General features: G+C 37.2%; 1 protein-coding gene across 1 annotated transcript in view; it reads left to right on the top strand.

Moving 5' to 3' along the window:
• The first annotated feature begins 471 nt into the window (after positions 1-471).
• Positions 472-14497, top strand: part of ACADM (acyl-CoA dehydrogenase medium chain) — a 32150-nt gene continuing 18124 nt past the window's right edge. Inside the window, exons 1-6 of the mRNA XM_039219395.1 lie at positions 472-578; positions 5153-5240; positions 7935-8032; positions 8148-8217; positions 9243-9343; positions 9967-10047. Coding sequence (XP_039075326.1) covers positions 549-578; positions 5153-5240; positions 7935-8032; positions 8148-8217; positions 9243-9343; positions 9967-10047 — 468 coding nt within the window. The 5' untranslated portion in view covers positions 472-548. The remainder of the gene's footprint in view (positions 579-5152; positions 5241-7934; positions 8033-8147; positions 8218-9242; positions 9344-9966; positions 10048-14497) is intronic.

Here is a 14497-nt window from a genome sequence, read left to right on the forward strand (position 1 = left end):
TACTCAAACAAGGTTGGTTTGATAAGTTACTCGTACAAAGGCCAAGGCTGACGGTCAAGGATGACACTCCTCCCACCAGGCATTGGCTAGACACTGCGCACTCCCGCGGCTCCCTTTCACCCAGATTCCGTACGGGTCCAGCGCCGCACGCGCCCCCAACCCTCCAGCTCCCGCCGCCAAGCCCCGCTCAGAATTTCCTCTCCGCTTCCGCCCTCCCAAGAGGCTGCGCTGTTGAAACTCTCGGGTCCCGAGACAAGCAAAGCCTTTTCCAGGACCCTCCGTAGGGACACGTCAGGCCCCCGGAGGTCGTTAGACACTCCTCCCCCACCTGCCCAAGCGCCCAAGGTCCAACTGGTCGGCGCTGGCTCCGAACGATCACGCACCCCCCACGCCCCTCCCTTTTGGGACGACTCGCTCTCCAACCACATCCAGGCCGGTAGGCGGGGCCAGGGTGTGGGCGGGGCCAGGCATATCTCCTTTCTTCGGTGCACTCCTTTTAGACCCGGAGCTGCGCAGTTACAGACGGAGGGGCAGCGCCCGAAGTCAACATGGCGGCGGTGTTTAGGCGATGCAGCGGGGTGAGAGACAGGAAGCCTCGGTGGGGTTGGGGAATGGTGGTTGTGGTGTTTGGAGGGGGTTCAGGGGCAGAAGTAGGGGACGAAAAGAGGTGCTGCCCCGGCGGCGTAGGAAGCTGTTTTGAGGAAGTTTACCTCGCGGCGCCTTCGCCGCGGGCCGTAAGTCCGGATCCTCGCCTTGCTTTCACGCTTACCTTCTCCTTTCACCGTCCAATCCGGGTTTCTAGTTTTGCCATAGTCTCTTGGTAGTTCGCTGGCTCCTGTGTATGCAGTCACTTTTCAGAACGTCCTTCATTTTCCCTTTGGCCTGGGAACTCTCCAGATACCCCAGGAAATCTCACCCTTTCCTCAAAGTGAACCTGTGTCTGAATTGGGGGGGGGGGGGGGGGCCGCGGGGCATCTCAGAACGAGCAAAGGCCTTGTTTTTGCAGTATATTTTTGAGAACACTCTGTACTGCCTTTCTGTCTCCAGCCCAAGAAGAATCATAAAGTACATGTCATCATGCAATTGATACATGCTAGAAAGTGCAGATTTCATATACTCTTTTTTTTAAATTAACGCTTTTTATTTATTTCGGAGAGAGAGAGCATGAGAAGGGCGGGGGGGGGGGGGGTCAGAGAGAGAGGGAGAGAGAATCCGAAACAGGCTCCATCCAAGCTACTAGCTGTCAGCACAGAACCCGATGCGGGGCTCGAACCCATTAACGGTGAGATCATGACCTGACCTGAGCCGAAGTGGGCTGCCCAACCGACTGAGCCACCCAGGCGCCCCAAATTTCATATACTCTTATCTTGAGTGCTTGCAAAGTTACGGAGGAAAAGGAAAGTGGAGCGACTGCTTCTTGGGATACTTATTGTATTTAATAATTGAGTTAAGAAAGTTATGTTCTTGGCCATAAGAAGTAGCTTTAGAATTTGTAATTAAATTCTAATGGATTGCTGCCCAGTATTTGTTATTGCTATTCAAGTTAATGCGCTCTGAAGGCAGAAATCTAGGCATTTTACAAATGATTTTTAACTCTGGCACCAGAAAAAGAGACCTGATTTCTCAATCTCCAGGGAGGGATATTAGAAAAACCTGATCCAGAAAACTTAGCTGTATCTCATCTTTGACACTCCTATAAAATTTAAAATTCTTACATTCCTAAGATAGGCGAAAGCATTTAATTATAATTGTGCTGGGAGGAACAATTGGACTGTTGGTGGAACATAGGACTTGATTTGGGCTGAGGTTATAATCCCCACTTCTGCCTCTTTCCCCTGCTTGCACATGTGCTCTCTCTAAAATAAATAAATAAATAAAGTTAAAAATATATAGTTATGCTGTTATTGCAGAATTGATGCTCGACTGAAGTTGCCATCTCTTGGAGACTTGGAATTCTATTGTTCTGATCAGAGATCCCAAAATAATAAAATCAATATTTATATGGTATTATGCTTCCAGGACATTTTGTTATTTTAATCATCTCAACAAATTATTCAGTAAGAAAAGCCTCATTTTCTAAGTTTGAAAAGAAGCTACAGGCTGTGATTTGTAATTGGTCCAGGGTCTCAAAAATACTTGGGGAGTCTAGACTCAAACCATTCTCAGTCCAAATAATCTACAATTTCTATATTCTATATCTTCTAAGCCACCTCTCTAAATGGCTAACACTATTATATCATTAGCAGATTGATGGGGATTGTTCCCAGGCTGTAGCTACTTTTATATTTCATATAACATTTTCCTGAAAAATAATATGTAAATTTTTTATAAATTATTTTAAATTTACTAATAATTTTATTTCATTTTAATTTTACGTTTTATTATTAAAAATTTTTTTTAATGTTTTATTTATTTTTGAGAGTGAGAGAGAGAGACAGCATGAACAAGGAGGGTCAGAGAGAGAGGGAGACACAGAATCCAAAACAGGCTCCAGGCTCTGAGCTAGCTCTCAGCACAAAGCCCGTCACAGGGCTCGAACCCATGAATCATGAGATCATGACCTGAGCCGAAGTCAGATGCTTAACTGACTGAACCACTCAGGCGTCCCTTAATTTTTATTTTGGAGAGAGGGAGCGAGTTGGGGAGAGGGGCAGAGAGAGAGAGAGAGAGAGAGAATCCCAAGCAGGCTCCATGCCAAGGGTAGAACCCAATGCAGGGCTTAATCCCATGGCCCTGTGATTATGACCTGAGCTGAAATCTAGAGTTGGACACTCAACTCACTGGGCCATCCAGGCGCCCACTAGTAATTTTTCTATTTAAAGTCTCAGCAGACTATTTTACCTGTTTTTTGAGGTCTAATTTTTGTTCAGTGATATCTAAACACACATTTAGAAGAGCCAAGTTTTTTGATCTGATTTTTGTGGGATGTTTTTCTTTACAGAATGTAATAACAAAATAGACTTACGTTCAAACAACAGATAGCAAGGTGGTTGATGATATGGATTCTCTATAGTAAATGCTACAGTGAAAATCCTGGTTCCACTACCTAATAGCAGAGTGACCTTCACTTCCCTTGACCTTTCTGAGTCTCACTTTATTCATAGGCAAAATAGGAATATAAATAGTGCCTTAATCCTAGGCTGGACTTGGAGGTTCAGTGAATTAATTGTGAAATTTGATTGTAAACAAGTAGAGGTTTCATCTATGGTGTTTGAACAGTCAGGATTAGAGAAACCATGCTTTACAAAATAAATTTAATGAAGATTGCAAAGAAAATATGAATTTTCATACCTTGTGGTTATTTTTTTTCAAAATTGTGTAAAGTGTTAATTTTGTAAGGGCTATTCACAATATTTGACAATCTATATTGTCACGTTAAATGTAGATAATTCTCTTTGTAAGCTGAAGTCATCTACAAAATGCACAGTTTGTTTTTACAGATTTTGAAATATGTAAGTTCAGTTCTTAATCATTTTATTTTTTTAAATTTATTTATTAATTTTGAGAAAGAGACTTCAAGCAGGGGAGCAGTCGAGAGAGAGAGCGAGAATCCCAAACAGGCTCTGAGGCTGACACACGGAGGCAGACTTGGGGCCAAACAGAGGAACTATGAGATCATGACCTGAGCTGAAACCAAGAGTTGGATACTTAACAAACTGAGCCACTGAGGTTTCCCTTCGTTTTTTTTTTTTTTAATTTGTTAACGTTTATTCGGTTTTTAGAGACCAAAGAAAAAGAGTGTAATTGGGGGTGGGGCAGAGAGAGACGCACACACAGAATCTGACACAGTATCCAGGCTCCAGGCTGTCAGCACAGAGCCCCATGTGGGGCTGGAACTCTTGAACTATGAGATCATGACCTGAGATGAAGTCAGATGCTTAACCAACTGAGCCACCCAGGCACCCCGGTGCCCCTTAGTTCTTAATGTTTTAGTATATTGTTCAGTTTCTCTTTTCTTTATAATATTAGAATTGCCTAGGGATATTTCCATCAAATCCTTTGAAGTGTAAACTGTGATTTTGTTCTCTCAAACATATACTTGGGAGTTCCAGTATGCTTTCCATTAACTTCAGTAAGCAATTGGTTATTTCTATGTATATTAAATTGTCATGAGTATAAAAGTGGATTGCAAAGGAATAATACATGTATATCTGATTATATTTTTTTTGAAAAAAGATGAGTGTATTCCAGATAGTAAGAAAAGTAGCATATTAATAGTTTAAAACAGGGTTGGCAAATTAGTTTGTAAAGAGACAGTAAGTACTTTTGGCTTTGTGGACCATGCGATTTCTGGCAACTATACAACTCTGCTGGAAAAGCAGCAATACACATGGTGTTTCAATAAAATCCTGTTTACAAAACTGGTGACTGCAATAGTGTGTCTTAGAGTATTCTAAGCAGCAGAAAGTAATAGAACTAGTTTTAGGCTAATTTGCTTTGTTAAATAGTAGAACATGGAATCCTCCAAGGGACGATTCCCAGAGGCATACCTGCAAGGCTCACTAGGGTCAGAGTATCAAAGTTGACAGACTAGGGAACTCTTGAACCAGTACTATACTGTCCTATTGCTGCCCCCTCCCGAACTTCTCAATCACAAATGTCCTAGAACTTGTTTGTGAGATTTCCAGAAAAGCGGTCTGAAGTCTGATACTAGAGACGCTCAACTTTTGTAATATAAATGCTACTTATGAGTTTTATTTTCATTGCTTTAAAAAAAATCTCTGTAGGGGCGCCTGGGTGGCTCAGTTGGTTAAGCAGTTTACTTAGGCTCAGCTCATAATCTCTCAGTTTCAGGGTTCGAGCCCCGCATCAGGCTCTGTGCTGACAGCTCAGATCCTGGAGCCTGCTTCAGATTCTGTCTCTCTCCCTCTCTCTCTCTCTCTCTCTCTGCCCCTCCCCCACTCTTGCTCAGTCTCTCAAAATTAAACACTAAAAAAAAAAAAATTAAAAAAATCTTTCTAATATGTGTTTAGACATCTGGTACATGGCTTATTTAATATAGATATCAAATTATAGTTGAAGGCATTTAAGTAATGACTTAACTGTTATTGAATATAATTACACAGGTTGCTGTACTCACTTGTAATTGTCAGAATTCTTTTATTTGATGTTTAATTTATCCAATTTATTTTAATAAAATTGTCCTTTACAGATCCTAAAGAATCTTTCTGGTTTTAACTGGCGATCACAACATACAAAAGCTGCCCTGCAACGTGAACCAGGATTGGGATTTAATTTTGGTATATGTTTTGTTCTGTTTTTTAATTTTAAATGTATTTGTTGTATATATGCAGCTCTATATATGTGTTTGTCTGGAATATATGTATTTGTAAACGTTTAGTAATGTCTAGTAATGAATAGAGCCAATGGCCATCCACAGATTGTTCAGTCACACCCATTCTTCCTGATCTTTTCTTTTTCAGCCTAATATCTGACATATAGATCTGTGTTAGCAGGAGACATATACAACTGTGCCCTTTTTCCTGTGTTTGTAGCCCTAAATAAACAACAGATTTCTTCACGTTAGAAATTTGAATGCAAAAAATATATTTGAACACTTAGATACACAGTGCTAGCTTCCTTTTAATAAGCCAAAGCCTGTTTTGGCCCTGCTGTATCTGCACTGCAGTTTTGGTGCCAGTCTATAGGATTCAAAGTTGTGGGATCAGAGAGTCATGTGGTGTTGGAAGGGAAAGGAGTAAGATTTCTCTTCTTTCCTCTCTAAAATGAAGACCCTAGGCAAAAAAAAAAAAAAAAAAAAAAAAAGGAAATAATCCCTATTTTTAGCATCCATTGCCTCCTAAAGTGCTTATTCCTTCAAAATTATTACCTTTCTTTTAATTAAAATCCATTTTCTTTTAGTTTCTTGATATCAGAAAATAGGTAAAAGGCAGCTCAGATAATTAACTCCTAACCAGGTACAAATGACAAACTCAAAGCTCTCTACGGTTAATGTTTTTATTTTTTAAAATTGTTACTTCTTTATAAAGTATTTTAGAATTAAAAATTTTAAGCCATGTGAGGATAGAAGCTTGGGCCACTGGATTTTCTTTCTTACCATGTTATTAACATAGGTTAAGTAAAATTGCTATTTAGCTTCAGTTTGTCACATACAGATTCATACTCCATAGCAAGACACCCGCAGGAGGAATCTGTGGTGGTATGCTGAGTAACAGGATGAGATAGATACAAGTATTTAGGAGGGAGGCTGAGAAACTTAAGAAAAGCAATAGAGATAACATCTGAGAGGTTGTATGCAGTTATTTATAAAAGGGAGATAATGTCCATAACACAGGATTTATTTTAAGATTAATATATGATATATGTAAAGTCCCAGTGTGGCTGTTTTTAAGTAGATTCTCAATAAATAATACAAACTAGGTCCCTGCCTTCCCTCTCTTTTATTCTCCTATGCTCCTGGTATCTGCTGGCCCTAATGTTAAAAGTAAATTGTGTGGGGTCCCTGAGAGGCTCAGTCAGTTAAGTGTCCAACTCTTGATTTTGACTCAGGTCATGACCTCAAGGTCAAGAGATTAATCCGTGACAGCTCAGAGACTGCTTGGTATTCTCTCTCTCCCTCTATCTGTCCCACCCCAATAAAAGCAAATAAATTAAAACAAAGAAGTAAATTGTGAGGTAGAGAACAGTGACTGAAACTCATGTATACTTTTACTGCTAATTCATTGTAAGACTGTGGGGCTATCGTTTCCTCATTTCGGGCTTTTGTTTCCTTATCTGTAATGAAAGATTTGATTTTAAGGCTATTTGAATCAACACCAAAATTCCCATGTCTTTTACATTTTATTTCTCACATCCCTATACATATGATTATTATAGCATTGAGCATGTTTGTTCATTCTTATCTCTGCTTTTGCTCTTATTTTTCTTTCCCCAAATACCCTGTAACTCTTTTGAATCTTACTTATCCTTTAATGTAGGATGCAATCACATTAAAACCCTATGACAGTGTGGATTTGAAAATATGCACATGGGAAGCGTGAGGAAAAGAGAAGAGAGAGAAACAAACCACAGAGACTTAATGATGGAGAACAAACTGAGGGTTGGTGGAGGGAGGTGGCTGGGAGATGGGCCAGATGGGTGGTGGGTATTAAGGAGGGCACTTGTTTTAATGAACATTAGGTATTGTATGTAAGTGAATAATGAGTGAATTCTACCCCTGAAAAAAACAATTGCATAGGAAAAGAAAAGGGATTAGTTGAAAAAAAAAAAAGTAAAGAAAAAATGCAAATGATTGGCTCCTATCCTTAGTCTTCCCACCGTATTTATTCAATTAGTTACATAACAACAGACCTCATATTTTATGTCATTGATTTAGAGTTTTATGTTATTGTTAACTGTTGAGAAACCGTGCCACCACTTTTACTACTTTCTTTGTGCTAATTTATAACCTTAAATTATCTCAGTTTAAAGCAAGAGTAAAATTGAAATTATAGTATTGGGATTCTTATATGATACTTTTGAACAAATTTTATTGGTTTATGATCTCACTGAGCGTGTCTCACCTCCCAAGTTAGACTGGTTCTTGGGATCAGAGCATGTCATATATATTAGTTTCATTTTAGTGTTAGTAAACATTTGATAAATCCGCTTAGGAACTAGTAATAAGCAAAAGTAAATTTTTTTACCCTCACCAGTTGGAAGAGTAAAACAAGTCTCTATCTGTTACCCCTCTGTAAAAGCTAGAAATCTTACCTACCTCCTTTGGTACTTGTATTGACATAAATTTATTTATATTATACAGTGAAATCTTGCTAGTCTGAAAGTGCATTGTGGTCTTTGTGGTTTATATGTGGACTTTCTGGTTAATCAATAGTTAAAAGACTCCATAATACATTTTCACATACTAATTTCATAGGACTTTTTTCCTCAGCTCATTGTCTTATTTTAATGTTTTCTAAATGACTTTCTTTTAGAGCTCACTGAACAGCAAAAAGAGTTTCAAGCTACTGCTCGTAAATTTGCCAGGGAAGAAGTAATCCCAGTTGCTGCAGAATATGATAAAACTGGCGAGGTAGTTATATGCATTTTAAGGAGAAAAAGGTTTTACATTTTTATAAAATTATGTAATTGAACTATCTAGATTTTAATATAACTGTTTTTTTCTTTACTTTTCTCTTTCCTTTTAGTACCCTATGCCCCTAATTAAAAGAGCATGGGAACTTGGTTTAATGAATACACACATTCCAGAGAGTTACGGTAAGCTTTGTTCACTTCATGTTTCAAAAAATTTTATTTATTTAAACATTTATTTATTATTCTTGAGAGACAGATGGAGCATGAGTGGGGGGCGGGCAGAGAGGGAGACACATAATCTGAAGCAGGCTCCAGGCTCCAAGCTGTCAGCACAGAAGCCAATGTGGGGCTCGAACTCATGAACTGCGAGATTATGACATGAGTTGAAAGTCTGATGTGTATCTGACTGAGCCACCCAGGTGCCCCTGTTCACATTTTTTTTAAGATTATTTATTTATTTTGAGAGAGAGACAGAGAGAGAGAGAGAGAGACAGAATCCTAAGCATGCTCCCCACTGTCAGTATTGAGCCTGATGAGGGGATTGAATTCACAAACTGTGAGATGATGACCTGAGCCAAAATCAGTCAATGCTTAACTGACTGAGTCACCCAGGTGCCCTGCTTTGTTCACATTTTAATCCTAGAATGCATATGAATAGGAAAAATTGCAAGAGTCTACTCAGTCTTTCAAATATGAGTTGCCATTTATGTAAGTCATTTATGATAAAGGGCTTTTTGCCTTTATCTTTCTCTTTAGACTTCAGTATTTGTCTGCTTGTAGAAATCTTGTACTAATACTTAGAGGCACTTTTCCTTTTTTATAACTAGTTTCAACCTTAACTTTATTCCTAGACATTGGTAATTTCTCTCTCTAGAGTCGGTCAGTTTGTTGCATTTTAATTCTGCTTTGATTTTACATTTTGTTAAGACTTTTTTGTCTATGAGGTTGTCACTCCCTCAGGTAAGAGTCAAAGTTTTGACATGGTTGAGTCAAGTTTTTACAAAAGATAGTTGAAACAGGAAGACAGGTCCAGATTACAAATTGAAACTTTTTTGAAATACTTAAAACTTATTTCAAGGAGGTATGATTTGTTACTGTGCTAATCAGAACACTTCTTTAGTTTCTTGTTAATTAAAATAATTCACCTTTATTTCTAATAAGATAACACTACATATTATAATGGGCCTTAAAACATTTTGATACTACAGGAGGTCTTGGACTTGGAATTTTTGATGGTTGTTTAATTACTGAAGAATTGGCTTATGGATGTACAGGGATTCAGACTGCTATTGAAGCAAATTCTTTGGGGGTAAGTTTCTTAGAAAATTAATTGCATAGTTCAGCTGTTAATGAGATAGTACTGCTAGGTTAGGTTAGCTGGTACAACACAATTTTCTTTAAATTAACACAAGACTTTGCAGTGAAGGCTGGAATTCTTATTCCCTGAGTTAATCATTCTGGCCCTGTTGTCTCTTTTCTTGGAGTCCTCGCTGTCTTTGTGGGGAAACTACACTTTTGCTGATGCTTCAGTGGTAGTTCTTAGGTGAGGGCAAGGCCAAACACCAGCATTCAGGAGAAGGATCAGGATGGCTTGCTGCCACTACTGGCAGTGCTGAGTTGAGTGAGCAGTTCTTGAGAGACCTGATCATACATACCACATCATTTATCCTAAATTTAATTCTTTGTGCATGTTACTACGGTAGATTTTTACATGCTATATTACTTACAAATCCTATATAACTTTTATCAAAATACTTGATTAACAGATTTATTTCCTCATGGTTTTAGCTGTCTTAAAGGAAGAATAAAGGCCAGTTCTTTGGATTTACCCCTTGGGAAAAAGTAGTTCTCTAGTTTTGAATTATAGTATCTCTAAATTTACATACCTAATAAAAATATCTTGCTTTTTTCAATGTGACTTTCCTGTGGTAGCAAATACCTGTTATTATTGCTGGAACTGAACAACAACAAAAGAAGTATTTGGGGAGGATGATTGAGGAGCCAGTGATGTGTGTGAGTATGTGCAGCTACTCCTTTATTCCACATTTAAAGAAGGGAACAAGGGTGGTATTTCTCCTTTCCAATCAAAGTGTTTGCATTGAGCTAGAACACATGAAGACAAAAGTGAACAACATATTTAGGTATAATGATGTTTCTAGGGTGCAAAGAAAGTGTCATAATAATCCTCATACTTATTTCCAGGAGAAAGGTGTCTACTTACGAAGTTTCTGGGGTTCTAGACAAGTGTCATAATAGTCTCCTAGTTCATTACCAGGAAAGAAATATCTGCTTACTGGAGCACTCTGCAGTTCAAGAACTGAGTGATTGTGTTAGGAAGTTCAGATTGGATGTATGACAATAGATGTTTGAACTAGTAGTCTTTTGAACTAATAAGAAATTAACGGGACTAAAAAGCTAATCATTTTATTTGTTGAATAATTGAATGACTTGAGAATATTTATCAGTTTTATTTAATTCCCTGGGTACTACTCAACAAATTTTTAAATTGGATCAAAAAAAGATATTTATAGGGGCTCCTGGCGGCTCCATTAGTAGAGCGCATGACTCTTGATCTCAGGGTCAAGAGTTCAAGCCCTGCTTTGGGCCTGGAGTCTACTTAAAAAAAAAAAAGATATGTATACATATACACACGCGCACACACAGACAGAAGATCTATTTTGAAGGTGTTTTTACGTAAGGATTTTGACTTCTTTTATTACTTGAATAGATTTCAATCTATGGTGTGATTGTGATCCCAAAATAGAATAAATTATCATTAGTTTTGAGCTAAATGGTGAAAATTGGTCTGAAAGAGTAGAAAGTAACATTTAAAAATCAATATTTTTAATTTTAGATGCATAAATTTTAGGCAACTGTTTAATGAAAACATTTATATAGATCTCTTAGTTAACTGGTAACTTTGCAACAAATGAGAGTTTAGTAAACTAGTTCTCAATGTTGTCTTAAGAATTGTGTAAAACATTTAAATTGTTTCCTGTAGCATATATATTACTAGAAATGGTATTATATCTTGTTTCCTGTAGTGTATATAATACTAGAAATAGGCTAAAAAATTATAGCATGGAGATGCCTAGGAGAACCTACTTGAATGCACTGAAAAGAATATTTATAATTATTACTTATAAATTGGTATTTCTAAGATAAAAGTTTTTAAAAATAGTTTAAATATTTTAAACATTTTTTAGCTATTTTGTTTGTTATGGATACCTTCAGTATATGTAAAAATAAACTTACTATCATCCCTAAGTTATTCTAACTTATGAATTAATAAAGGTTTACATTTTCTTCTAGTGAATGATAGCAGAAATTGTACTCAAAATATGAAGTCAAGGGTGAAAATGAAAACAGTCAATAGATATATCTTGATTAACAGTTCATTAAGTCAATTATGTAAATCCCAATAAATATTTATAAAATTATACTACATATAATGTGTTCTATTTAAACTTCTTTTTAAAAAATTTTTTACATTTATTTATTTATTTTTGAGAGGCAGAACACAAGTGTGGGGGAGGCAGAGAGAGAACGAGATATAGAATCCAAAGCAGGCTCCAGGCTCTGAGTTGTCAGCATGGAGCCTGACCTGGGGCTTGAACTCACAAATGGTGAGATCATGGCCTGAGCAGAAGTCGGAAGCCTAGCTGACTGAGCCACCCAGGCGCCCCATAAACTTCTTAAAAAATATTTTTAACTTTTTTGATTATAAAACTATGGTCCCTCAGATAAGAAGTATTCTTCCTCTCTTACTATATTTGCTGTCAGATGTGTGTCTTCTTGGGTGGGCACAAACCATGCCGTCAGATATTTTAATACATATGAATGTATTTTTATTGGTTACAGTTATATATACAGTTTTACATCCTGTTTGACATGAGCATTTTCTTACACAACTTTTTAAATACTGCAGTGTTTTAAAAATAAAAAATAAATTTTATATTGACATGTATTACTGCATAATATGTTACCTAATAGATATAGTGTACTATTAATTATTTCACTATTCCCTATTTTTGGATATTTAAATTCCTTAGGGTTTTGCTTTTAACAATAATGTCATGACATATACATTCTTTGAACCTCAAGCATGTGGTATAGTATATTATTTTTTTTCTGGCTTTATTTTTACCTCACTGTATTTTTTGTAGGAACATGTATTATATAAATACCTCAAGTCACTCTAGAGGGTAAGGCAAAAAGATTTTATTAATAGAAAATAAATGCAGAACTTCTTTGTAAACTATATAGATGTAAATGGTGGATTATCACTAATAACATTATACTGCTGTACTCATTCAAATGTCTTAATACTGTGCACCGGGGAATAAAATAGTGAATAAAACTTCGATCCTGGTCACAAGAAGTTAACAATCTGATAGACTCTCAAGATCCTCATCCACAGTCTATTAACTTGCTATGCATAGAATTATGCAAATAAGTAAATTATTCATAAATAATTATGCATAAAATGTTAGTAATTTACTTGATTTTCTGGTTTGAATGGCAGCAGTTAGATACATAAGTCAAACTAGTTAGAACAGTGAGGATGACAAATACTAGGGACATACTCATTAATACATATTAATACTTATTAAGAGGCATTAGAGATGCCAAATAGAGTACCATTCCTCCCCTCAGGAAGCTCAGATACAGCACAAGGGAGAAACACCTGAATGACAATAACACTATGTATAACACTGTGTAGTGTGATAAAAAAGAGAACAAGTTGCAGTGGAAACAAACAAAGGCTTCTGCTGAAAGAGCATTATAAAATTAATTTTAATTACTAGGAATAATCCAATAAAACAATAACTCTGAGGAATTATCTGTAACAAGCCATTTTGTATAGAAACACACAGGCCCATATCTTCGTAAGTTCTAAAAACTTTGCCTTATTATAAACCAGAGAAATGTCTAATAGAATATTACAGGGAAAAAAATTCCCAAAGGTGGTTAAAATAAAATTTTAGTACTTTACAGAATTATCTTTCCTGGACAGTTCATTGGTGTAGTACTTTTTGTTGTTGTTATAATGCTGAAAACATCTTTAAATCTGTAGGTAGGAGAGCAATCTAGTTAACGTCTGTGACACCTGAATCCCCTCTATAGCACCCCTGTCAAAAGGCCATCTAGCTCATGTTTTTGTGCTTTGTGAGTCACAGCCTGCTGAAGTAGTTCCATTTAGTAACATCTCTGATAATTAGAAAGCTCTTCTAGATTATGTGGTCCTGAGGAAAAAGATTCTGTCATTTCTTTTATAATTTAACCACTTCACAGTATTATAGATATTCAGTAAAAGTTTAAATGATTTCACTGTAGTTCTATCAATTCAAATCCTCTCCCTTGGCTGTATAGCCCTTGAGATTTTTGAATATAGCTATCATGTAGATCTTTTCTAAGCTATTATCACCAATTTTTTTAAAAAATTATTTTTACAGTAAAGTCCCATCATAAATAACCACACTCTGAAGTATAGAGTAAGTATAGTTTTCTAGCATGAACTGATGAGTACACAGTTAGAGGGATCCATCACTCTTATTTTAGATACTATTGTAAACAGAGCTCATAGCATTAGCACTGCTGACTTATTTTTAAGTTTATGTATTTATTTCGAGAGAGAGCATGAGTGGGGGAGAGGCAGAGAGAGAGAGAGGGAGAGAGAGAGAGAATCCCAAGCAGGCTCTGCACTGTCTGCAGAGGGCTAGATGTGGGACTAGAACTCACGAACCTTGAGATTATGACCTGAGCCGAAACTAAGAGTTCAAGGGTTGGACACTTAACTGACTGAGCCACCCAGGCACTCCTAGCACTGCTGACTTATATAAAGCTTATTCTTAACTTAAATTACCAAGTCTATTTCCTCATCTGACATTAAGTTGTAGTATATTTGTTGGATATTCTCTTATGTCGGAGACCACCTCCGGTCGGGGTCCAGGGGTCCCTGAAGGATGGACGGTGTCGGCGAGGGAGTGGGGAGAGAGGCCCGAGAGTCTTTCTGATCACCAGGCAGGCATCTCTGTCCTGTTGGTTTTGGTGTCTTTATTTATAGGTCAAATGTTACTTCTACAATGGATAGATAGCTCTTTGTGATAAGATATTTTTGGAAAACGTACAGAAACAGGTTTTACAGAAGCCTTCTTGTAGAACTGCCCCAATTATAGTGAGGTTGAGTAACTAAGAAAATAACAGGGTGTTCACATTTTATTTTTTATTTATTTATTTTTTTAATTTTTTTTTTAACGTTTTATTTATTTCTAGGAGAGAGAGAGAGAGACAGCATGAGCAGGGGAGGATCAGAGAGAGAGGGAGTCACAGACTGAAACAGGCTCCAGGCTCTGAGCTGGCAGTCAGCACAGAGCCCGACGCGGGGCTCGAACCCACGAACCGCGAGATCATGACCTAAGTGAAAGTCGGACCCTTAACCGACTAAGCCACCCAGGCGCCC

This window comes from Hyaena hyaena, unplaced genomic scaffold (genome assembly GCF_003009895.1).
Source record: "Hyaena hyaena isolate Hyena2069 unplaced genomic scaffold, ASM300989v1 scaffold_826, whole genome shotgun sequence".
In the NCBI taxonomy this organism is placed as follows: domain Eukaryota; kingdom Metazoa; phylum Chordata; class Mammalia; order Carnivora; family Hyaenidae; genus Hyaena; species Hyaena hyaena.